The sequence below is a fragment of the Ornithorhynchus anatinus genome, chromosome 9 (genome assembly GCF_004115215.2).
Source record: "Ornithorhynchus anatinus isolate Pmale09 chromosome 9, mOrnAna1.pri.v4, whole genome shotgun sequence".
Taxonomy (NCBI): domain Eukaryota; kingdom Metazoa; phylum Chordata; class Mammalia; order Monotremata; family Ornithorhynchidae; genus Ornithorhynchus; species Ornithorhynchus anatinus.
In genome coordinates this window covers 41,387,380-41,411,899 of record NC_041736.1, presented here as the reverse complement: position 1 = coordinate 41,411,899, position 24,520 = coordinate 41,387,380, and the positions used below count along the sequence as shown (strand labels likewise).

The following is a 24,520-nucleotide window of genomic DNA, read 5'->3' as shown; positions in this document are numbered from 1 at the left end:
GCTTGGAGCTGCAACAACTTTCCTGGTGGTAGTATTGTCGTTAGCAGCAGTTAGTCCTAACTAACTGCTCAATTTTCAGGCTACACTTTGCTCTTCAGTCTGTTTTCACCACATGTTTTGGATGGAATGTTGGAAGCGAATTGGGGACCATTCTTCCGACCACACAAGTCTATCTGAACAGCATTCAATGCAACGTCAGAAGAGACAACATTAGTCAAGTTGTGAATACTAGAACATAAGTGTTCCTTAAAGCACAGATCAAGACTATAAACCAGATGGTATAAAACTGTCTATTCCTCACCTCCCCCTCCTTTATACTGCCTCAGTCCCTCATACTCTCCAGCCCTCTTCTCTTCTGGACAAAAACAAACAAAAAAGATAGATCTCCTTTCCATCTAAACAGTAAATAGTTGCTGTCACTTTTTTTTTTTTGGAGGAGAGACAGGAGTAGAGTGTCTGGCGGGAGTCTTGAAGGGAATGTGAGATATAAGTCTGAGACTCACCTGTCACCTTAATGAAAGATTTGTAGAATCCTTGGCAAGCCATTTTTGAAACCTCAGTAGCTCAGATAGGAGCTACAGCCCTGTGGACAGCAGCTCAAAATGCACCTTCAACACACCCTCTTCCCTGAACTACCTCCTTTCTACTGCCACCTATTTTCTTAGCTTTATTACCCCACTACTTATCTCAGCATAGACCCCTACGTTCCTCCATCTCCTGCCCCTACTCCCATCAAAGCCAGAACTTGAAAGAACCAAAAAGCTTTTTGGGTTGTTTTTTTTTCAAGTGTCAAACACATGAGTTCATTATTCCTCTCAACTGGGGACTGGCAGGAGTTAGCATGTTTTTGAGTAGGACTTGCCACTCCTGTGTATAATTTAATTAATATTCACTTTCAGCAATTTTTAAGCACTTGGCTAAGCACTGGAGTAGGTACAAGATAATCAAATTGTACACAGGTAATCCCTATGATGTCCTACACAAGCACACTGGTAAACATGTTTCAGGTTGGTAGTTTTTTAAAAAAAACTAAATGTAATGCTAGTTGAGGATTTCCTTTTTAGAATGAAAATTCCTAGAGAACAGGTATCATGCTTCTGGAATGGATTAGGCAACCGGCTCCCAGTTAATCTAGAAATCAAAGGATAGATTTGTGGCATATCATTAGTGTCTATTCCTTCACCTTTATATCTGCCATATGTCCTCCCTTTTTTATGCTTACTTCCTATGACTCACTCTTTCTGTCCAGTTGTCCCAGCTGTCTCCCCTTCCAAATGATACATATTACCATGTTGCTCACCTTTGTTCAGTCTTCTCTTCATGGGTTCCTTGACAGCTGTGGATATGACAAAGTCCTAGGGGGCCCGAAGCTTTCCACTTTCAGCCCCATCTCAGGTCTTTCTATATGACCCTGAACCCCAAAATACCTGGATTACTGTTGCATGAACTAGCAGGCAGACCTATGTCCTTAGAAGCCCAACAAAACTCGGGAGATGGAACAGATCGAGGCCTGCGATACAGGGATTGTCTCTATCTGTTGACAGATTGTACATTCCAAGGGCTTAGTACAGTGCTCTGCACACAGTAAGCCCTCAATAAATACTAATGAATGATACCACGGGGAGCCTCATGGTTGGGGTGCAAGTCTAGTAGGTATAGGATTTTCTGTCCAAACAATATTCAGGACTGGGAAGGTAAAGCTGGAGGGATCTTTGGAAGAGGGGGAAGAGAGGAAGGATGTTTGAGGACTGGTTCCAAAATCTCTCCTCCCCCGAGTTTGCTTGACTGTCAGTGTTATCCCTTTCACATTTATTAGCACCTCCATTTAAACTCTTGCAACTGACCACCTACTTCTACCCCTGAACAATGCTATACCCCAGCATAGTCAAAAGCCTTCACATGATCTGGAAACTCTGCCTCCAAGACATTAACTCTTTCATGTAAAAACCTCATTGGGTTTTATAATACAGACATTTTCTAGCTCATTAAGAATATGAGACAACTGATTACTTTAATCTTAGTTATCTGAACAAACACTACCTAAAACCACTATAAGTTTGGTTGGATGATCAAAAGAAAATGGGGGGGAGGAGGAGAGCAAAGGATGAAGAGAGGAAAAATCTTGGACAAATTTCAATTACCTCAACTAGTCTGTGCTCATTTTGTTTGGATTGGCTGTCCACTGAACTGCTTTTCCCTTCCAGAGCTATAAAAGACTAATTTAATTAAGCTATTTATCAGAGAAAGGTACTAGGCAATAGAGCTTCCTTTTGTGAAATTAAATAATGGAGAATGAAAAGCCTTCCCTGAGCACAACCAAAAAAAAATGGGCAGATTCAGTGGAGATCTTGTCAACAGCCAGAGGAAGCAAAAACAAATTATGAGAAGAGAAAGCAACTAACTTGCCCATCCAACCCAAGGGGAAAAACAAACAAACAAAAAACCCAGTTGATTCCAATCATGAAATCATCATTTGTCATTTGAGAAAACTGCTACTCCTATTCACCCCTACCAGTAACATCGTTTACTCAATATATTGAAATGCTTATTTTCCCAGAGCCTCAGTCCTTTTAGACACATTCTAATTTCTTTCAGGCTCTGAGGCAGTGTTAATTACCGGCACTACAGGCTGCTTGAAAACATTTAATTTTTGCCCTGTTTTCCCATCCAATCTACCTATGATCTGTTCAAGAAAGAAACTCCACTGCCTTTCCCTTAATCTTTACAGAATATGCAAACAAAGAGAGCTATGGTTCTATTATGCCTTCATCTGAGTGCTTAGGGACTATGGAAACAGGTGCCATAGAAATGCAAAAATCATAGAAAAATCCCTAGCATTTTATGAAAAAAGGTACGTGGAACATACAGCAAACTTTTTAACGTTATTTGTTAAGCGCTTACTATGTATCCCCTGTGTCTACCCCAGCGCTTAGAACAGTGCTCTGCACATAGTAAGCGCTTAACAAATGCCAACATTTTTTTTATCTATCTCCCTCTTTAGATTGTAAGCTCATCATGGGCAGTGAATGTCTAATTCTGTTGTATTGTGCTCTCCCAAGCACTTACTAGAGTGCTCTGCACATATAAGCCCTCAATACAATTGATCATTAAGCACTTGACTTCTCAATCAGACTTTGGACTGATTCTAAAATGCAATTTCTTTTTTTAAATTTGTGCCATTTGCGAAGTCATTTCAGAGTGCAAGAGCAAAACCAATTACTATTTGCATTCACCATTCATTCATTCAATTGTATTTATTGAGTGCTTACTATGTGCAGAGCACTGTACTAAGCACTTGGAAAGTACAAAGTACAGCAACAAATAGAGAGAGTCCCTAACCAACAACGGGCTCACAGTCTAGACCTGTCACAGTAGGAGAAGAGATCCATCCTACCTGGAAGGCAAAATGCCTGGCCACTACAGGAACCCCAAACTGGAAAGTCACTGCTGCATTCACTTATTTTTTTTCTTAATGGTATTTGTTAAGCACTTACCATGTGCCAGGTACTGTACTAAGCACTGGGGTAGATGCAGGCTAATCAGGTTGGGCACAGTCTCTGTCCCACATAGGGCTTTTAGTCTTAATCCCCATTTTACTGATGAAATAAGTGATGCTACAGAGAAGTTAAGTAACATGCCTAAGGTTTAATTCTTCCATTGCTGTTAAATTCCTAAATTCACTTTGGCCTCAGAAGGAAGCTTTCAGGAATGACAAGGGGATAACTAGGTTCCCCCTGACCAACTATGTCGATGGAAATATTTTTTATCCAATTTTTAGAGTTACATGTGTCTGAAGGTCTTATTTTTAATTTTGTACATACCCCCTCCCTCTTGATGTTTATCAGAAAGCATAAGAATTGGTCCTAAACACTTGCTCACAAAACACACCCCAAAACCAAGTTCTCATTCTTCCACAATTCCAGGGTTAATAAATCTGTAAGGAGCTAGGCATTCCCATGCGGTTAGACTGATAGGCATACTCCATAAATTTCACAAGCAGCACAGGCATCATACTAGCATTTTGATCTACACGTCTACTGCACACAGCATGCGCAAAAAGGCAGATTTAATAATAAAAGCTTCAACCATACATATATTGCTATTACTGGACTCTTAATTTTCTAGACCTAAGTGCAACAAGCAATTTGTTTCTTATCTAAAACTCATGCATCTGTGGGTTAGGTTCAATTAAGCTTGTACAACACAATAGCTTTGGAATAGCAATAGCAGTTCTTACCTTCTGGAAATGGATTGCAACCCAAGAGAAGGGAAAAAGAAACCCTTAAAATGTTTTTTTAAACCAATAACTCAGACAAAAAATATAAAACACTTCCCTTCCCTCCCAATACCCCCAAGCCCCCAGGGAACAGATTGTCACTTGAAGCATAATTCAGATAAGCCCAAATATAATACTGCTGAACTCAGCAATGAGCCCGAAATGCTTTGAACCAATTCCAATATTATTTAGGCTTTCAGGAGGTAAGATAACGGGAAGTTACAAGCAATCCTCAGATGAGATTATGTATACTTACCCGACTAATGGAAAAATGCAAAATAAAATACTTGACTACACCAGTTTCCTATAGTGAAGTTCATTCATTCATTCAATTGTATTTATTGAGCGCTTACTATGTGCAGAGCACTGTACTAAGCGCTTGGGATGAACAAGTCGGCAACAGATAGAGACAGTCCCTGCCGTTTGACGGGCTTACAGTCTAATCGGGGGAGACGGACAGACGAGAACAATGGCACTAAACAGCGTCAAGGGGAAGAACATCTCGTAAAAATCGATGGCAACTAAATAGAATCAAGGCGATGTACAATTCATTAACAAAATAAATAGGGTAACGAAAATATATACAGTTGAGCGGACGAGTACAGTGCTGTGGGGATGGGAAGGGAGAGGTGGAGGAGCAGAGGGAAAAGGGGAAAATGAGGCTTTAGCTGCGGAGAGGTAAAGGGGGGATGGCAGAGGGAGTAGAGGGGGAAGAGGAGCTCGGTCTGGGAACGCCTCTTGGAGGAGGTGATTTTTAAGTAAGGTTTTGAAGAGGGAAAGAGAATCAGTTTGGCGGAGGTGCTTCATTAGTGTTGGCAATTGAAAGAACTTTTGTACGAATACAAGATATTTTACTTATATATACACACACCCATTCACATATACACCATTTGCTTAGATTGCACAATATCTCCCAACTGCTTATTGCTAGCAGTCTGCAAAGGTAGGCTTGCAAGAGAGGTTTGCTGCCCCTTCCAACTACTTACCTGGACACCATGCTTGACCAGATTCTCAAACACACCTATTGATTTGCACACCAACCTTTGTATAGCCAAGTAGGGCTCATTATATTTCATTAGGAAGGTTTGGGGGGGGGCAAGGCCCTCTTCAGAGATGGACCCCTTCCAAGAAGGTGACAACCCTGGGGAAAACAGAGACGCTGACAACTTCAGAGTGGGCAGAAAAGCAAGTCACCCCAAGTCAACTGGGACTAGCAAGGAGCAAGTGCCACAGACCATCTAGGAGCATCTTGGCTAAGAAATCATTATCATTGACACCCTCTTATGTGGGAAACAATATTCAGCTATTCCAGAAGCATTCTTACATGAGAAAACAAGAGGACTGGTTCTCAATGGCACGGATGAACCTGATGGAGGACTTAATTGAGCACTTACTGTGTGTACACCACTCAGAAAGTACACCAGAGTTGGTAGACAAGTTCCCTGTCCACAATGACCCTACAATCTAGAATATTTTTTGGGGTAGAGTATTCATTTTTTCCACTCAGGGGTATTTATTGAGAGCCTACTATGTGCAGAGCCCTCCATAAGGCATTCCCAAGTATAACATGGGAATGCCATAAAATTAAGAGAACCCCTGTCCTCAAGGGGATTACAGTCTAATGAGGGAATCACCACATTCTGGAAAGGAGCTCCTGCCCCAACAGCACCAAGTGGAGCCCTGTTGCACTTGTGATCCTGAACAATTCACGCAGTAGAGACTTCCTTCAAATGAAGCACAAGATCAGCATCAACTGGAGAGATTTACATATAATCCTGGATCTATAGGGTGGCCTGCCTGATGGACCTGGAGTTTAACTATGGTTGAGTTATATTTTTGAAGCACTGTCTAAAGCCCCTGGGCCCCTGCTATCTTGGTGATGCTTCTAAGGGCCAATAAACCAATCTAATTTATCATTTACTAGTGGAGAGGTTCATTAAGGACTCTTGGCACTAATTACCATTTCAGCTTCCATGTGCAAGACAGAGGGAGAAGGTGAAATCAGCTCCCCATCAATAAATCTCTTCAATCCTCCTAGACTTCAAAACTTGAAAACTTGAAGCTACTTCCCATGACTGGATCTCTTCATGCCCCTCAAATGGACTGAATATGGTCTGGCTGGAAGACGCACAGTATCCCGGCTAGGTGCACAGCAGCTATTTTTTATTTTTTTTGTTTTTTAAATGGCATTTGTTAAGCGCTTACTTTGTGTCAAACACTGTTCTAAGGGCCGGGCTAGAGACAAGTCAATTACGTTGGACACAGTCCCTTTCCCACATAGAGTTCACAGTCTAAAGAGTTTGAACATTTACATGTTTCCCTTGCCCCTTTCCTCCACTCTACAAAGAGTCTGCAGTTTCCTTTAGTAACAGGGACCCATTGTCCTTCTGTGCTTATCTCTTGGGTGTGTGTCATCATTCTTGCCATTTCATTATACAGCATTCCTCTCACAGTCAAGATGTGGCTATTGTCAAATTTTGGACCGATACCAGAATCCAACACCTAGATTAAATGAAATTGCCAAAACATCATCATGGATACAAACAGTAGCTGAGATAGTAAGCTTTTGTTTAGTCATTTGCTCAAGTTGCAAATGACGGGAAGGAATATTGTATGCTGATTATAAAAACAAAAGCTAAAATAAAACTCCACACTTAACTAATCCAATCGTCATTTTTGGAGAAACAGGTGAATCTAGTATTAGTTGCCACCAAAAAACATCTCAACTATCTCCCAGCATCAATCTGTGCTAAATCTGCAGCAAAAGTACACCACAACAATAGAAATAATCCAAATCACTTAGACTTAACAGAAAATACCAACTTTTAGCACCTTGTCAAGTTGTGTTGTGTAGTTGTACAGAAATCGCCAAAGAAATTTCAGCAGGTCCATCTGGTTCCCAGAACATGCCCTGCTCAAGAGGCTGCAAACTGGACCGGGGACCTTCACAGAATGCCTCACTTAATTCCTGTTGGCCAGGCCAATATTTCCAGGCACCCACAATGACCTAGTTTTATCATCACTGTTATTGGGCAATCTCAGAAACAGCTTGTCCATTTGCCATATGCCCTCAGAATATCCCCTGGCCAATGGTAAGCTTGGGAGGTTCTTCTAAAGAGAAAAAGTCTCACCAGTTCTAGAATCACAGAGAGCTAGCCTGTGCAGTTCTGGAAAGAGCACGGGCCTGGGCGTCAAAGGGCATGGATTCTAATCCCAGCACTGACACTTGCTGTGTGACCTTCGGAAAGTCACCTAACTTAATAATAATAATGTTGGTATTTGTTAAGCGCTTACTATGTGCCGAGCACTGTTCTAAGCGCTGGGGTAGACATAGGGGAATCAGGTTGTCCCACGTGGGGCTCACAATCTTAATCCCCATTTTACAGATGAGGGAACTGAGGCACAGAGAAGTTAAGTGACTTGCCCACAGTCACACAGCCAACAAGTGGCAGAGCTGGGATTTGAACTCATGAGCCCTGACTCCAAAGCCCGTGCTCTTTCCACTGAGCCACGCTGCTTCTCCAACTTCACTGGGCCTCGGTTTCCTCGACTGTAAAATGGGGACTACCTCAATACCTGCTCTCCTTCCTAGACTGTAAGCTTCTTGTGGGCAGGAAACAAGTCTACCAATATTGGACTCTCCTAAGCACTTAGTACAGTGCTCTGCACACCTTAAGCGCCCAATAAATACAACCGATTGATTTCTACTTAGACTGTGATCCCCTATATGGGACAAGAACTGTGTCCAACCTGATTTAACATGTATCTATCCCAACGCTTAGTACAGTGTCTGTTTGTTGTAGTGCTTGTTTAGCCCTTCCTATGTGTCAAACACTGTTCTAAGCACTTGACACACAGTACCATTTTATAAAAAAAAGTTCCAAAGCCTAAACTTAGAAGAGTCTTCTGCACACGTTAACCATTTAAATACCACTGATTTGATCATCAACCAATTGTTATTATCAATGGTATTTACTGAGTGCTTACTAAGTGCAGAGCACTATACTAACTGCTTGGAAGAGCAGAGTTGGTAGACACATTCACTGCCCATAAGGAGCTTACAGTCTGCTGCAGGTCCAATGTCTGTGGAAAGTGAGGGGAGCAAAGGCAGAAAAGACCTGAAAATTACTTTTGGGGAGGACTCAAAGAGACTCCCGAGACAACATCACAGCCACCAGCCTTTTGGTAAGTCTAATAGTACAGTTACCCCCATCTTTTCTTGCAGTCTAGCTAGTTCCAGGGCGGGGATAGGCAGCACCCAGAATACAGAGTCCTTCAAGTAGATTATTCCCAGAATCTGACGAATGATGAGCATTCACTTGGCAAGCCACTGCCTTGTGAGCATTTTTGAGCCTTGCCAAACTACAGCCAGCAATCATTTGGGCCAGAGCTGCAGATGGTGGATTCAGGGAAAGACTTGAGTTACCAGCCTCTGTGAGTGCTTTTGGAGCAATTTCTAGAGCAATATTGGAGTTGTGGCTTTTCAATGTTGGGGCTGGTCACCCCTGCACCAAGAGAAGGGTCCTTTGCTTCTCCGAAACCTCTTTCTGGCTCTGGGAAGACCTGACACTATCCCTCCTACTCCCCAACTCCTATTACATAAGAGGACGGCAAGTAGAGAGGGATATCTTCGGCAGAAGGGCTGCAGGTATCAATTCTGGGTCTGATGAAAAATAAGTTCAAAGATTTATGATAATGACAATAATAATATTAAAGCACTTAATAGGTGCCAAGCATCATACTAACAGCCGGAGTAGACACAAGATAATCAGGTCCCATATGGGGCTTACAGTTTAAGAGGGAGAACTGGTATTGAATCCCCATTTTGCAGATGAGGGAATTGAGACACAGAGAAGTTAAGTGACTTGCCCAGGGTCACACAGCAGAGAAGAGGCAGAGCCAATATTAAAACCCAGGTGCTCTGACTTCCAGGACAATGCTTCTTCCACCACACCACACTGCTTCTCATTTTGGAATAGTACAGTAATTATAAAGGTATTCATTCATTCAATAGTATTTATTGAGCGCTTACTATGTGCAGAGCACTGTACTAAGCGCTTGGAATGTACAAATCGGTAACAGATAGAGACAGTCCCTGCCCTCTGACGGGCTTACAATCTAATCGGGGGAGACAGACAGACAAGAACAATGGCAATAAATAGAATCGAGGGAAGAGCATCTCATTAAATCAATAGCAAATAAATAGAATCAGGGTGATGTACATCTCATTAAAAAAATAGATAGGGTAATGAAGATATATACAGTTGAACGGACGAGTACAGTGCTGAGGGGATAGGATGGGAGAGGGGGAGGAGAAGAGGGAAAGAGGGGAGAAGAGGGTTTAGCTGCGGAGAGGTGAAGGGGGAGTAGAGGGAGCAGAGGGAAAAGGGGAGCTCTGTAGCTTGGAATCAAATAAGCAATACTAGGAGTCAGAGGACCTGGATTCTAGTCCTGGTTCCACGATTTGTCTGCTTTGTGATCTTTGGCCAGTCACTTAACTTCTCTAGGCCTCAGCTTTCTGATCTGTGAAATGGCGACTACATTCACTCAATCGTATTTCAGTCATATTTATTGAGGGCTTACTGTGTGCAGAGCACTGTCCTACTCCTTCCTACCTAGACTGTGAGCCCCATATGGGAGACAGGGACTGTGACCATGTGGATTATGTTGTATCTACCCCAGGGCTGAGTACAGTACTTGGCACAAAGTAAGTGCTTAACAAAGACCACTAAAAAAAAATACTACTACTTTATAAAATAACAGAGTTTACTGAAATCTGTTGGGGTACCCACAATTGAAAACAAAATTAATACTCATGAATTGGACTATGAAATTCCAGTAGTCCAAAAACCCACAAAAAAACTAAAAGTACATTATCTATTGTCAGTTAAGACTATGCTAAGATGTGGGTTTTCACAACAGATTAGTGTGAGTCATTGCCCAAACTATTTGTGCGCTTCAGACTAAGTTAACAATTAGCTCTACAGCAAGCTGCTATATTAACCAAAATAAATCAACCATGGAACGATACACACATTATGGGATTCTTTCCTCGGGAGAGATTTCATTCCTGCCTGTCTTACCTCATTCGCATTCTCCTTCTTCCCAACTGTTTCCCAGGAGATCTGTCAGGATTCAAAAATCTACGTCCTGTTAATCTTTGCCTCGGAACCCATTTACTCTTTAAAAGGGTGGGGTCCCACCACTTTCCCTGCCTTAAAGATGCCATATTGAAAATACCCTCCCTTGACCCAACTCCAGGTAATGATTCAGAAAATAACAATAATAACTGTGGTATTTGTTAAGCATTTACTATGTGTCAAGCACTGTTCTAAATGCAGGCGTACACATGAGTCAGTCAAGCTAATCAAGTTGGACACAGCCCCTATCTCACATGGGGCTCACAGTCTTAATCCCTATTTTACAGATGAGCTGAGGAACAGAGAAGTTAAGTAACTTGCCCAAGGTCACAGTGCAGACAAGTGGCAAAGCCAGAATTAGAACCCAGGTTCTTCTGACTCCCAGGCCTACGGTCTGTCCACTAAGCTATGCTGCTTCCCTGCTCTTTATCCTGTCTGTGCTCCTCAAAGGAGGCTCCACCATAGCTGCCTCTTCCTCTCTGCTTACTAAAGGTTGTCAGTGACTCTCTCCTCTGGCCTAATCCTCTTTAACCAGTCTGCTGGTTTCAACATGACTATGCCCTCCTCCAAAACACTCTACCTAACCTTGACTTTGCACCCTCAGTATTCACCTGAGCTCCACCCCAGTTTTCTTCCTCACCTGATCTTTTAACTATGGGAATTCTGCAATAGCCAGGATTTGATTTTCCTTACACTCACTCTGCTTCTCTCACACTCCTTTTTTCTCAGCACTTACTGCTCATATCTTCCTTCCCGCCAAATTCCTTCAAAGGTCTCCTGAAAAGTCACCTCCTCCCTGGAGGGGCTCCCCAATTACCACCACCCTCCCAGCAAATCTTTCCAGTCATGCCATCCCATCATCCAGCTCAGTATTATTTATTCATGTGTCTTCTTGTGGCTATCTTCTCACTCTTAATTAAGGTTCATTCATCTACTTTTGTCTACTGTTTTCCCTTTCTCCTCAGGTTATTAAACTCCTTGAAGGTATGGAATTAGTCAATGGCATTTACTGAAAGCCGAGTGCAAAAGATTCTACTAAGTTTATGGGAGAATACAACAGTGGCAAACACAATCTCTGTCCTGAAGGTTCTTGTAATTTAATGGGAAGACAGAAAAAGCTAATTTTTTTTTTTTTTACAAGTAGAGGGAGCAGAAGAAAGAGTAAGGATGTATCAAGTAGTATAAATGTCAGGATGAAATAGCTGGAAAATTGAAAATATAAATCTGCATTTGTACCTAAGTACTGGTGCAGTGCTCTTCTTCTATAACTGGCATTCAATGCTGCAAATATGGATTCCCCTTAGTCTATTATTTTATGCTTAAACCTACCATTTTCTAATAAATTTTAAGTCTAAGCCTACCCGTTCTGTCACTGCATTTAACTTCATGCATTTGATAGACTATAAAAAAGAAGAAAAATGTACTACTTCCAATACCTAAAAATGGAAATGAAAATTTCCAGCATTTTTCCAGGTGTTGGAACACAAACTATGAGACTCGGGCAGTGAGAGGAATCACATGCAGTCTTTTCTGCTGAGCGTTTACATCTTTGGAAATTCCCTGCTTCCTCTGACTAGACAAAACATGAATTTGCTGACCTCAGGGCCTGGTATAAGACCTAACTATTCAGTTTGACTCATTTTGGCAACTAGAATTGTGGTACAACCTGTTTTTAAATGGTAATAGTTATTTTATAAGTGTGGTTATATCATTTTAACTATAATAATATTCATTCATTCAATCGTATTTATTGAGCACTTACTGTGGGCAGAGCACTGTACTAAGCGCTTATAATGATGGCACTTGTTCGGTGCCAACCACTGTTCTAAGCACTGAGGTAGACATGGGTAATCAGGTTGCCCCATGTGGGGTTCACACTTTTAATCCCCATTTTACAGATGAAGTGACTGAGGCACAGAGAAGTGAAGTGACTTGCCCAAGGCCACACAGCAGGCAAGTGGCGGAGCCGGGATTAGAACCCATGAAGGAGTGACTCCCAGGCCCATGTTCTATCCACCACACCAGGCTGTTCTCATGAATTTCATGAATTTTACCATACTCTGAAGCCACAGAAGGTACATTTTAAAATCTTGAATTAAATTGATGCTATCTCAAAACTAACCCCAAAAATGTAAATGAATCCAGCTAGAGAGATTGGTCTAAACAGGTGGAAAAATAAGGAAGATAAACTCACTGTAAATTGTTTCTGATACTTGGATATTTGCTGTCTCTGCCAGAATTCTTAGGAATTTAACTGTTTTCAGGGTTTATAAAATAAGCTTGGCATGGAAGACTAGCATCGTCACACTTCTTTGGAGGAACAGGTGAAACAGCCTTGCTTGAGTAAGCAGGACATCAATCTGCTAAAAATTAGATAAGCTTCATTTTAGAAAAGGAACACTGTAGCCTCTGAGATTTCCTTCAGCAGTGATTCATTTAAAAAAAAAATTTTTTTTTAAAGGTGGTGCCAACTCCATTACCAACTCCATATGCTGTCTTTAAGGAGTATATTGTGGTGGATCAGAAACAGGAATCAAAAAAAATCAGTGTCACAAAAGGAAGCAGAAGATGTGAGGGGGAGGGGTAGTTTGTCAAATAGATCAACAGGAGATTTTTCCAGATTTAAAGACAGACACGAGAATGGGTGGGGAAAAAAAAAAAGCACAGGGGCTTAGAAGAAGAGTGTGATAGTGAAGATACGAATATATGAGAAGAAAGCAGTAAAGAAACTTGAAGGTGAAGATTCAAAGGAAAAGTAAAGCAAGAAGCTATTGAGACCAATCGAGGACCTCAAAAAAAATGAGTAGTGGAACATGGGTTAAAAGGGGGAGCAAAAGCAGGTTAAATATTATGGACAAGACAGAGACATTATCCTAATCACGGAAAAGCCCTCTTTTTCCCGGGCTCCCTCTCCCTTTGGCATTATCTATGCTTTTGGATTTGACATCTTTGGGTATTTGATATTCACCCTCATCCTCACAGCACTTACAAACATATCAGTAAGATATATATTATAACATATTAATGTCTGTATCCCCTTCTAGACTCTAAGTTCACAGGAGACCTGTCTGCCAATTCTGTTGTGTTTGTACTCTCCCAAGCACTCAGCACACAATAAGAACTTAATAAATACCACTGATGATGATGATGTCTATGATGACAATGGAAAAGCAGTTATCTGTGTAGGTAGAGGCATAATGTATAGAGGTACAATTTACTTTATTTTGCCCACCTCCACCATACATAAAATCTAACTGGACATCACCATTTTTCATCATCATCAATGGTAATGAATGATTAGTATGTGCGGAGTACTGTATTGAGCTTGGGAGAGTACGATACATCAGTTGCCAGACATGCTCCCTGCCCACAACAAGTTTACAGTCAGAGACTATATCCAATCAGATGGCATTGATATCTGACAGATATGGAGTCCATCTAGGTGAGTTCTCCAGGGTTTCTTGCCTATCACCAGATATACCTGGTCTGCAACCAATCCATGATAGTCTCCATTAGAATGGAAAAGGCTAACCTGGATCAAGCTCCCAACTTCAGCTCCCCTTTTCCTTAGTTCTTTTGAACACAAAAGTGAACTTTGTTTTGTTTGGGCTTTGTGTGTGGCTTTTTTTTTTAATCATCAAGGAAATGTTAATAGTTATAGTGGTTTGATGATTTGAGGGTCAGTCTCCACTGTGCCATTTACATGCCCAACATCATAAGCGAGTTGCAAGCTTACTGTTTTATCATGAAATAATATAAAGGAGAAGGAAGACCAGTCAGAAGAACAAAAAATGCTCAGAGGGAAGAAATACCATCTTTGCCTAAAATTTAAGACTATTTTGGGAACGAGTCGATGAGTGTCGGTGTGATTTACGACCAGTAAAAGCAGATATGAGTTCCTAGTGAATATGCTAAAGTAGCATTCCGTTATGATCTGACTTCATGTGGGAGTTCCCAGAAACCAAATGATCCATAAGACGAACTATAGGTGGCGAAAATGGAAAAGAAAAAAAGGAGGAGAGAGTTTGGGCCGTGCTAGGCAAGGACTCTCTCGTGAAGCTGGTTCCCTGGCAACGAGGAGAGTGAACTGAGCTGGGGAGGGGTAGAAGAGAAGGATGGAATAGAATGATTGAACTGGATAGGGTATTAGAACCCACTGGTATGCCAACATTGGCAGGGAGAGAGCCAGGGGTGAATATATCCCAGGCAGCAGCTCCAAAATGAGAAGCATCCTAGCTTGGCCCAGAGAGGGTCCTCCAGCATTCCTGGGCCATTAAGCAACAGAGGATTCACTAGGGTCAGTAAATTCAGCCCTGAAATTTGCTGTTCCTAGGAATTTGGACAAGTTTCCAGGTATTTTAGACAAAACAGTAATATAGATGGCCCTGCAAACTGTGGGCATCCAATAAATACTACTGGTTGAAACAGACTCTGTTATTTTAATTAGATGTCAAAAGGTAACCAGATAATCACTAGGCTAAGAAAGATGAAGAGCTTTACTAGTTAAAGTTGGGACCTCGCTTTCAGGACATTAGGCAGGCCTTCAATTGGCATCTGATTTTTCCCTTTCCTGAAAAAATTACTGATTTGGGTTTACCTTATATATCACAGGAAATGAAGAACAGCTTTGAGATCTGTCACTTCCTCTGAAGGCACTGCATAAATGTAAAATAATAATGTGGGTGAGACAAGCTTTAACCCTTTGCAGTGAAAAAAGTTTGTTAAATTGAAATTCCTGAACCTTTCTTTTAAAAAATCTCATTACTGTATAACTAGCACCATAAAGTCAGCCTTTCTATCTGAAGGCAAAACCTTCGGGATTTATAGTGGGAATTAGGTGAAGATTGGCTCCCAAAAATGTGGAACCTGAACATATGTTGTATGGAGGACTGTAACCTCCTTTAAATGAGGTATTAAAGTGATACTATGGAATTCCAAATTGTCTTTCCTTCCTCTTAGATAGTGAGCCCCAAGTGGGACAGAGGCTGTATCTGATCTGATTATCTTGTATCTAGTCCAGTGCTTGGCACATACAAAGTTGTTAATGAAGTTCTACCATTTCTACAGTTCACAACTGCTGAAGGGATCTCAGATACACCACCATTCCTAAAGTGACTTGTTCATCCTTAGTAATGAAAGCCCCAGTAATTCCTTCTGACACAAAATTCATCAAAATTAAATGTGACTCTAAGAATTCCCAATTGTGCTGCCATAACATTCTACCTGGGATGACTGTGAAGACCACTTAGAACCTTCTGGGAGTATACATGTGATTTCTTCAAAAATTCACCAGATGCATTGGAGACAAGCTCCATGACAGGCCCCCGAGTGGCTGAACTAGCAGCGAGAAAATCCTGATGGTTATTATATGGTGAGGAATCTGGGAAATGGTGAGGGATTCAGTAAGCATCCAAGTTTTAGCCAGTTGGATGCTCACTTTCTATTACTGGATTTCAGAGAAATAAAGAAAGGAAGTAAGACCTTACTTAATAAATACTTACTAAATTGACCTGCCAAAAAAATCAGGAAGTAGCACTCACCTCAGGCACAGGGAAGATGGCAGGTCAATATCCCGTAAAGACTGCACTTTTCTTTGCTCAAAGAAGCAAGGCAAGAATGAGGTGCAACTGGGACCAGAGACTGCTTTGTTTCACTTTCTGATGAGAGGTATTATAATGTACACAAAATCTCCCCCTACCCTGAGTGAAGAATATAATTAAATATTTCAAAGGGGAAACACTATTATTTTATTTGTTTGATGTGTGGATGTGTTTTTGTAGACAACAGAGGTAAATAAGAGGTCCCAAAGTTAGTCATGCAAATCAGCAAGAGGAAATAGAACTGGTTCAGGTTGGTACTTTCAGGCAGAAAGGAACTTGCATCAGTCACACATCAAAAATGTTATGACAGCATAAAAATATATTTTCACAACTGAAAGAAAACTTTTTGAACAGAAATACAGGATTGAAAGTGAGTCGAGTAAGTCAAAGTCTTACTTCCAGGCCAAAAATCACACAAATAATCCCACATAGATAAGAATCCAGTGAAGGAGATTCAATAACCTATCGTGGTAATCTATACAAGTGTTAAACAACTCTGTCAGGAACTTCTTTTTAAATCTAACTTAAATCAGCACTGTTGCAATATAAGCTCATTTCCTTTTGCTTTATCCTCATTAGATGTGAACAATTGGTCATCAACCTTTGCAAAACAAAACATTCACTTTAATATCCGTTTTAATTCCCAGCCTTCTAATGCGTAATCCTGGACTCTTTAACCTGTGGAGATAATATTTCGCACCACTTAATCGTCCTCAGAGTTGTCAACTTTTCATTTTGAGCATGAGAGTTAGGGGTGAGACTTGAACTGGGTGTGATTCTGGGGGGCAAGGCTTCCCAAAATATGGCTTCCTGAGTAGGCTCTCAAATCCCCTGGCTGGCCCTAGATCCAGACAGAGGAAAATGAGGAAAGAAAGGAAAGGCAACCCCTGACCAGATCTGATTGGGTGCAGAAACCTTACAGGCCCCAGCCAGATCCCAAAGACCAGCAGGAGGATGAGACACCTGGAGGATGAGACACAAGGGGCTCAAAATCTAAATAGGTGGGAGAGGATGGACACACTCCAACAGAACAACTGCAGGGATTCTCATTAAAGCTTTGAAATCCTTGCCAAAAAGGTGCCGGTTCTTTATTTTCCACTTTTGGACCTTTTCCTTAAATTAGCCTCCCTCTGACTTTACCAGCTGCCCATCCACTTCCACATCAAGAAGAAACTCCTTACCATTGGGCTTTAAAGCACTCAATCGCATTGTCCCCTCCTACCTTACCTCTCATTTCTTACTGCAAGCCAGCCATTTTGCTCTTCTAATGCCAACCTACTCTATCTCATCTATCTCGCCACCGACTCTCACCCACATCCTGCATCTATCCTGGAACTCCCTCCCTCTTCATACCCAACCATCACTCCCCGCACCTTTAAAGCCTTATTAAAAGCACATCTCCTCCAAGAGGCCTTCCCCGACTAATCCCTCATTTTCTCTTCTGCGCTGCCATTGCACTGAGGTTTGCACCCTTTATTTACCCCACCCTCAGCCCCAGGGCACTTATTTACATATCCATAATATATTTCTATTAATGTCTGTTAGTTTCTTGTGGGCAGGAAACATGACTACTAACTCTATTATATTGTACTCTCCCAAACTCTTAATACAGTGCTCTGCATATAGTATACATTCAATAAATACAATGGATTGGCTGTCAAACATCTTAAGGTGAACCAGTACTTCCTGAAGTACAGATAGATCATTTTGTTAAACTATTATCTCTTAAATTCATGTATGTGAGATTTTACTGGACACACATGATTTTTATAAGTGCTTTAAATATTAACACCATGCAACACTGAGAATTTGTAAACTCCATCCCTGAAGTTACATCCGGTCACTATGTCAATTCCCTCCCCACTCCCTCCTTCCCTCATTCCATCCTCCATAATTCTTGCCAGCATTTCAAGCCCTTTACCCATATTCCAAACGGGCTCAACTGGGCGGCAGGGTTCCTTTCTCATCCATTTCCAAAGCGGCCACTGTAGCCCACCTCCTGATTCCCTTCTTCCTCATGCCCACCTCTTCCCCCCAGGGCCACATTTCATTTGCTAGCTTGCAACCCTTTAATGGGATGAAATAGGCAGGGAGAAGAAGAGGACAGGGTGACTGGTGCAGCACCTGTTAAGAAGTTAAAATGCAAAGGCTCCACACAGCAAGATTCATTTCCCAGTGATGACAGGGGGAGGGGGCCTGAAAAACAGACAGGAATCGGCAAAGGCAGGGGCCCTCAGACAAGCACTCAGGAGGGTCCTGCTTAAGGGACTGAGCCAAGGCCCATGGGTCTAAGGAGAGAGCCGGAGACAGATGGGCCTCTCAGTGGAAATGACTGAATTCCCCTCTGCCCTCCCTGGAAGGACCCAGCCTGCTGGAAGTGAGGGATGAGGGCCAGTACCAGTCACCTAGCCTGGGAGCACACCCTGAGCATCACGGTTTGCTGGAGAGCATAAGACAATCACTATGCTACTAGTTAACTGTGTTATTTGCCGGGTAGGTTACTGAATGTTTTTGTTATGTGTTCTATGTTTCTGTAGTTTTGAATGATTTTCTTTAAAGCATCTGAGAGAAAATTTTAGGTTTTTAGGTTCAAAGTATGTCATAACTAACAAAGATTAAACAATTGCTTGATGATGTTGAACAATACAGCAGAAAGGAATTGTACATTCAGAAGTTTCATACAGGTAATTCATATTTTTTTTCTGGAACATATCTTCATTTATAACATGCAAGGCTATGGGAAATATCACTTCACTATACCACTGTATTTTATAGGTAGGAAATATGTCTACCAACTGTTTTTTGTCCTCTCCCAAGCACTTTTAGTACAGTGCTCTGGACACAGTAAGCGCTCAATAAATGCCATTGATCGATTTCTAATTTTCTCATCTTTCTCCCTTAAGCCTATTGAGGGCCAGTTTCAGTTCCTTGGCCCGCTGAAGCAAAAGCCTTAACTTCCAGCCCCGTGACAGAAGACGTGATCATGTCATATACTGCAAAGTACAACGTGAAGAAATCATACACAGTGTTTTGTGGAAGTGACTATCCCACGCCAACTAGGGATTGACGCAGTTCATGCTGCCGCAGAGGTAAAGCCAGGTGTTGACAAGGCTACTTTCAAAGAGATGTTCCTGCTCTGTCCTTGCTCCCGCTTCCCCATGTCACTGCCCTTCCTGGCCCCCTCTAGTTCAGTGCCTATCCAAACATGCTCCCGGGAAGAGAAAGACACTTTTCCAAAATGGCAGCCACAGAAGTGCATCATTGAGGGTGGGGAGGGACAGTCCCATGGACTGTGGGACCCAACACTGCTCCTTCTGATGGTGTCCTCACATGGTGGCCATCTTGCAAGTGTCCTAGGCAGCTCCTTACCTTGTTTACCATCTGAACTCAGCCCAGGTGCCTCTTCCAGAGCCTGCTACTTGGCAGCTGGAGGAACGGTTTAAATTCCTTGTGGGCAGGGAGCGTGACTGCCAACTCAGTTATATAGTATTCTTGTAAGGGCTCAGTACAGTGCTCTGCACACAGTGAACTCTCAATATATATTATTATTAATAATAACTGTGATATTCGTTAAGTGCTTACTGTGTGCCAGGCACTATACTAAGCACTGGGGGGGAATACAAGAAAATCGGGTTGGACACAGTCCATTTCCCACATGGGGCTCAGATTCTTAATCCCCATTTTACAGATGAAGTAACAGGCACAGAGAAGTCAAGTGACTTGCCCATGGTCACACAGCAGACAAGGGCCAGAGCCCGGATTAGAACACATTCATTCATTCAATAGTATTTATTGAGCGCTTACTATGTGCAGAGCACTGTACTAAGCGCTTGGGATGAACAAGTCGGCAACAGATAGAGACAGTCCCTGCCGTTTGACGGGCTTACAGTCTAATCGGGGGAGACGGACAGACGAGAACAATGGCACTAAACAGCGTCGAGGGGAAGAACATCTCGTAAAAACAATGGCAACTAAATAGAATCGAGGCGATGTACAATTCATTAACAAAAGAAATAGGGTAACGAAAATATATACAGTTGAGCGGACGAGTACAGTGCTGTGGGGATGGGAAGGGAGAGGTGGAGGAGCAGAGGGAAAGGGGAAAATGAGGCTTTAGCTGCGGAGAGGTAAAGGGGGGATGGCAGAGGGAGTAGAGGGGGAAGAGGAGCTCAGTCTGGGAACGCCTCTTGGAGGAGGTGATTTTTAAGTAAGGTTTTGAAGAGGGAAAGAGAATCAGTTTGGCGGAGGTGAGGAGGGAGGGCGTTCCAGGACCGCGGGAGGACGTGACCCAGGGGTCGACGGCGGGATAGGCGAGACCGAGGGACGGCGAGGAGGTGGGCGGCAGAGGAGCGGAGCGTGCGGGGTGGGCGGTAGAAAGAGAGAAGGGAGGAGAGGTAGGAAGGGGCAAGGTGATGGAGAGCCTTGAAGCCTAGAGTGAGGAGTTTTTGTTTGGAGCGGAGGTCGATAGGCAACCACTGGAGTTGTTTAAGAAGGGGAGTGACATGCCCAGATCGTTTCTGCAGGAAGATGATGACCTTCTGACTCCCGGGCCTGTGCTCTATTCACTAGGCCATGTTGCTTCTCCATTGATTTAGACCCCCTCTTCACCATTCACAACTAAGGAGGGTCTAGCAACCCTGGTCCACACCCTACTGCCCCAATCCCAGGGCTAAATTAAGCCGCCGGTCAGTTAACAGGTACTTTATTAGCTCGGCTAATTGTAGCCCTGGGTTCAGATCTTGACTCTGCAAGTAGGAGAACGTTTGCTGGGGCTCTGCCATTCCTTGTGCAGGCTGCCAACCAAAGAACGACCCATAATATTCCGGGAGGTGGCCAGGCCAACCACGATCCTGAAAAACAGCCAAATACCATGGGTGGCGAAGACCGCAGCAGCTACCTAGGCAACTGCCTGCTGGTTCCTGGTACTAAGGCACTGTACTGGCACTACACAGCTGTCAAGATGTAAGTGTATCCTGTGCACACAAAAAGCCTGACACACACTTCACTGTGGCCCACCTACTCGCTCACTGCCCTTCCTTCTCCAGAAAGAAAAGCACTGTCAGGGACCGAGAATGCATGTGGCACATTACTTCCCTTAGATCCCAAAGTCTCCAGACCAAGTCTCGTTCACCATTCTAAGTTAAACACCATCAGTTATTTAATACCCACATAGTGCACTGTCTATGACAGGGGAGCCCAACTGTGGTCGTTCTTCATTTGCTGGGCAACCTGCACATACGCACTTTATTATTTTGGGGCCGAGCTGGAGAAGAATGTCGCATTCACCTCCACCTCTGGCCCCTGCTGTCTCTTGCTCACCGCCACCCCTCACTGCCCATTAGTCCACCCAGGGAACATCTGTTCTCCAACACCCTCCATCCTTACAAAAGCTAGACTCAGTTACTCCTCTGATGTCGTAGAAAAAAAACAGTCCAGATAAAGTACATCCTTCTCCCTGTCTGCCAGGCCCTTGTGACAGAAGGACATTAAGCTGGCCTGAGGCAGATTTGTTCTTCACAAAGTTAGGTCCTCACTTACTTGGAAGATAATTTCATTATTTTCACTCTAATCATTCATTGCAGTCTGACGTCTTTTAGAAGGGGGGTTTCAAAATTTGTACTACATCTTTTAAGACATGTAATACTAAAGAACTGAGTCAAATTATGAGGAAAAGGAAAGGAAGATATGGAGTATAGCACTCAAAATTTACACACTTCAGTTTCAGAGCACATGGTTTATATTAAATGCTAAGTATGATGAACCGATTGCAGCAGTTAAGGTAACTCACCTGATCTCTTTCAGCCCTTCTCTCTGGATAACTTGAAGAATTTCTTTATGGCTCATCGGGGTGTTGGGGTATTTTTCTAGGACCTGGCAAACAAAATGGACAGTGTTACCTGGAATGGTTTTGTTTTTTCTAAAACCTATGTTGTTATATTTAGATCTACACTTTTAGAGTTCATAAATGGAATTTATCCACATAAAAATCAACATGACAAGCCAGGGATGGTTTAACACCTTTACAACAGAAGTCCAATGATCCACTTTAATGCATGGGATGGGCCTATCCCTGATTTTAAACAACAATAAAGGGGACAAGGAAGTCCAAGAACCAGTGACATTTGGTTGGGGGGAGGGGGAAGGGAGATATCTCCCCGTGGAGAGATAGAATCATTTACAGCTTCCCAGCTCAATATCCATCCCAATATACTATTGTTAGACCATAGGCACACCCACCTCTGAACACTCTTGCTGACGACCACAGAAACAGCCAGGCCAAATGTTGCCAGCATAATAGCACAGTATAGCACAAAAATTTTATCACCCAGCAATCAAATGACAAAATCTTCTCTAGTTCAGCAATCCTATCATTTCCGACCAGCTCAAGCAAGATGATAGTACTGCAGCATTCAGCCCTATTGAACAAAGGTCAGCCACTCTGCCTCCCTGATATACCTCAAAAAAAAATTTTTAATGGTATTTGTTAAGCACTTACTATGTGTCAGGCACTACTCTCAGCACTGGGGTAGATACAAGATAATCAGGTTGGACCCGATCCCTGTCCCACATGAGGCGCACAGTCTTAAGCCCCAGTTTACAGATGAGGTAACAGAGGCAAAGAGAAGTTAAGTGACTTGCCCAAGGTCACACTGCAGACAAGTGGCAGATTCAGGACTAGAACCCAGGTCCTTCTCACTCCCAAGCCTGTGCTTTATCCAGTAGGCCACACTGCTTCTCTAATTTAACAAGAATCTAACAAGACCATCATGGGGGGTTGAAATTAGAGAGTCACCTCCACACCTCATAAGGTAATATTTTATTTTAATCCATATAGGATTCACACATATTTTGCTTTAAGAAATGCATCCCCAAGGTCACTAATAACCTCCTTCTTGCCTTTGACACTGTGGGCCACCCCCTTCTACTGGAAACATTATCTAACTTTTACTGACACTGTCTTCTCCTGGTCCTTGAGCTATCGCTCTGGCCACTCCTCAGTCTCTTTCACAGGTCCTCCTCTGGCTCCCACCCTCTTAACTAGGGAAGTCCCTGAAGGCTCTTTTGAGTCCCCTATTATTCTCCAGCTACATCTAGTCCCATGGGGAACTCAAATAATAATAATACTGCTGGTATTTGTTAAGCGCCTACTATGTGCAGAGCACTGTTCTAAGCACGGGGGTAGATACAGGGTAATCAGGTTGTCCCACGTGAGGCTCAGAGTCTTCATCCCCATTTTACAGATGAGGTAACTGAGGCCCAGAGAATTTAAGTGACTTGCCCACCGTCACAATGCTACCATTACTATTTCCAAGCAGAGGACTACCAGATAAACACTTCCTCTTTGGCAGTCTCACATCTCCTCTTGCCTTCAAAACACCTCTACTCGGAGGTCCCGCCAACACCTCAAACTTACACGAGCAAGACAGAACTCCTCATCTTCCAGCCAATGCTTCAGTCTGCTACCCAGGTCATTTTTCTAAAAAATGATTTTGTGCACGTCTCCTTCTGCTTCAAAAATCTCCACAGTTTACCACCCATCTCTGGAAATGGAAACTGTTTACCATTAGTTTTATGGTTCTCAGTCAGCTATCCCTTTCCAAAATTCACTCCTCTACTACAACCCAGACTGCATATTTCACTTCTTTTAATGCCAACTTACTGTACTTCAATCTCATCTTCATCCCTTGCTCACATCCTCCCTCTGGAACTCCCTCTCCCATCATGTCCGACAGACCACCGTTCCAATTTGGAACTCCAATTCTGATAACTTGGCCTAGAAAATAAGGATGGAGTTCTGCGCTTAGCCTAACATGAAGGGACTTACATCAACATTGAAGACATAAGATAGATATGGACATACACATATTTTAAATTTAAGACAATGATCTGTAATTCCCAAGTTTCATTAAGCTTGCAATGAGATTGTTAAATCTATATGAAGAACTACAAATAAAAGGAGTCAGAGAAGAGGAAGTGAAGTGCACACACAGGCTTATGGAAAAAAAAGGACAACTTCAGTTCGTAGAGTATATTTCGCTTTGAACCAAAAATAGATGAGCGAACAGTTTTCAATATCTTTGGAGATCCCAACTGTAGGGTTTCCAATCTCCTAAATTCATAACTGCCTTTATAAGAGGGACACCTGCAACCACAGAAACTTATTTTGGGATCTAACAGTGAATCATGAGTGACATCCTGTGGCTAAATTTTGTTTTTTGTTGGGTTTTTTCAAAAAACTATTTTGTTTTATCAGTTTTATCATTTTGAAATTGTCCAAATAACTCATTCCAACCTTTTGCCATTTTTCAAGTGAAAGCTGATTTTATTTCGTTCATTAGATTTGTACGCACAGTGGAAACATAATTATGTCTTCACCAGGCAAGGGTGCTTTTACAGACTGAATTTCTCATAGGGGGCAATCAGATTCTAGGAGTGAATGGCGTGAGCCACACAGTGTGCCACCATTTGAGTGGTCCCACTCTGATTCAGGGATTTCAACATCT

General features: G+C 42.5%; 1 protein-coding gene across 2 annotated transcripts in view; it reads right to left on the bottom strand.

Moving 5' to 3' along the window:
- Nucleotides 1-24,520, bottom strand: part of LOC114814243 (putative Polycomb group protein ASXL2) — a 63,624-nt gene that overhangs the window by 13,001 nt on the left and 26,103 nt on the right. The window contains exons 2-3 of one of the 2 annotated variants that reach the window (XM_029071944.2): nucleotides 21,805-21,887; nucleotides 20,552-20,554 (exon numbers count right to left, since the gene is read on the bottom strand). In XM_029071944.2, the coding sequence (XP_028927777.1) occupies nucleotides 20,552-20,554; nucleotides 21,805-21,887 (86 nt within the window). The remainder of the gene's footprint in view (nucleotides 1-20,551; nucleotides 20,555-21,804; nucleotides 21,888-24,520) is intronic. The other variant, XM_029071945.2, reaches the window with a different exon arrangement.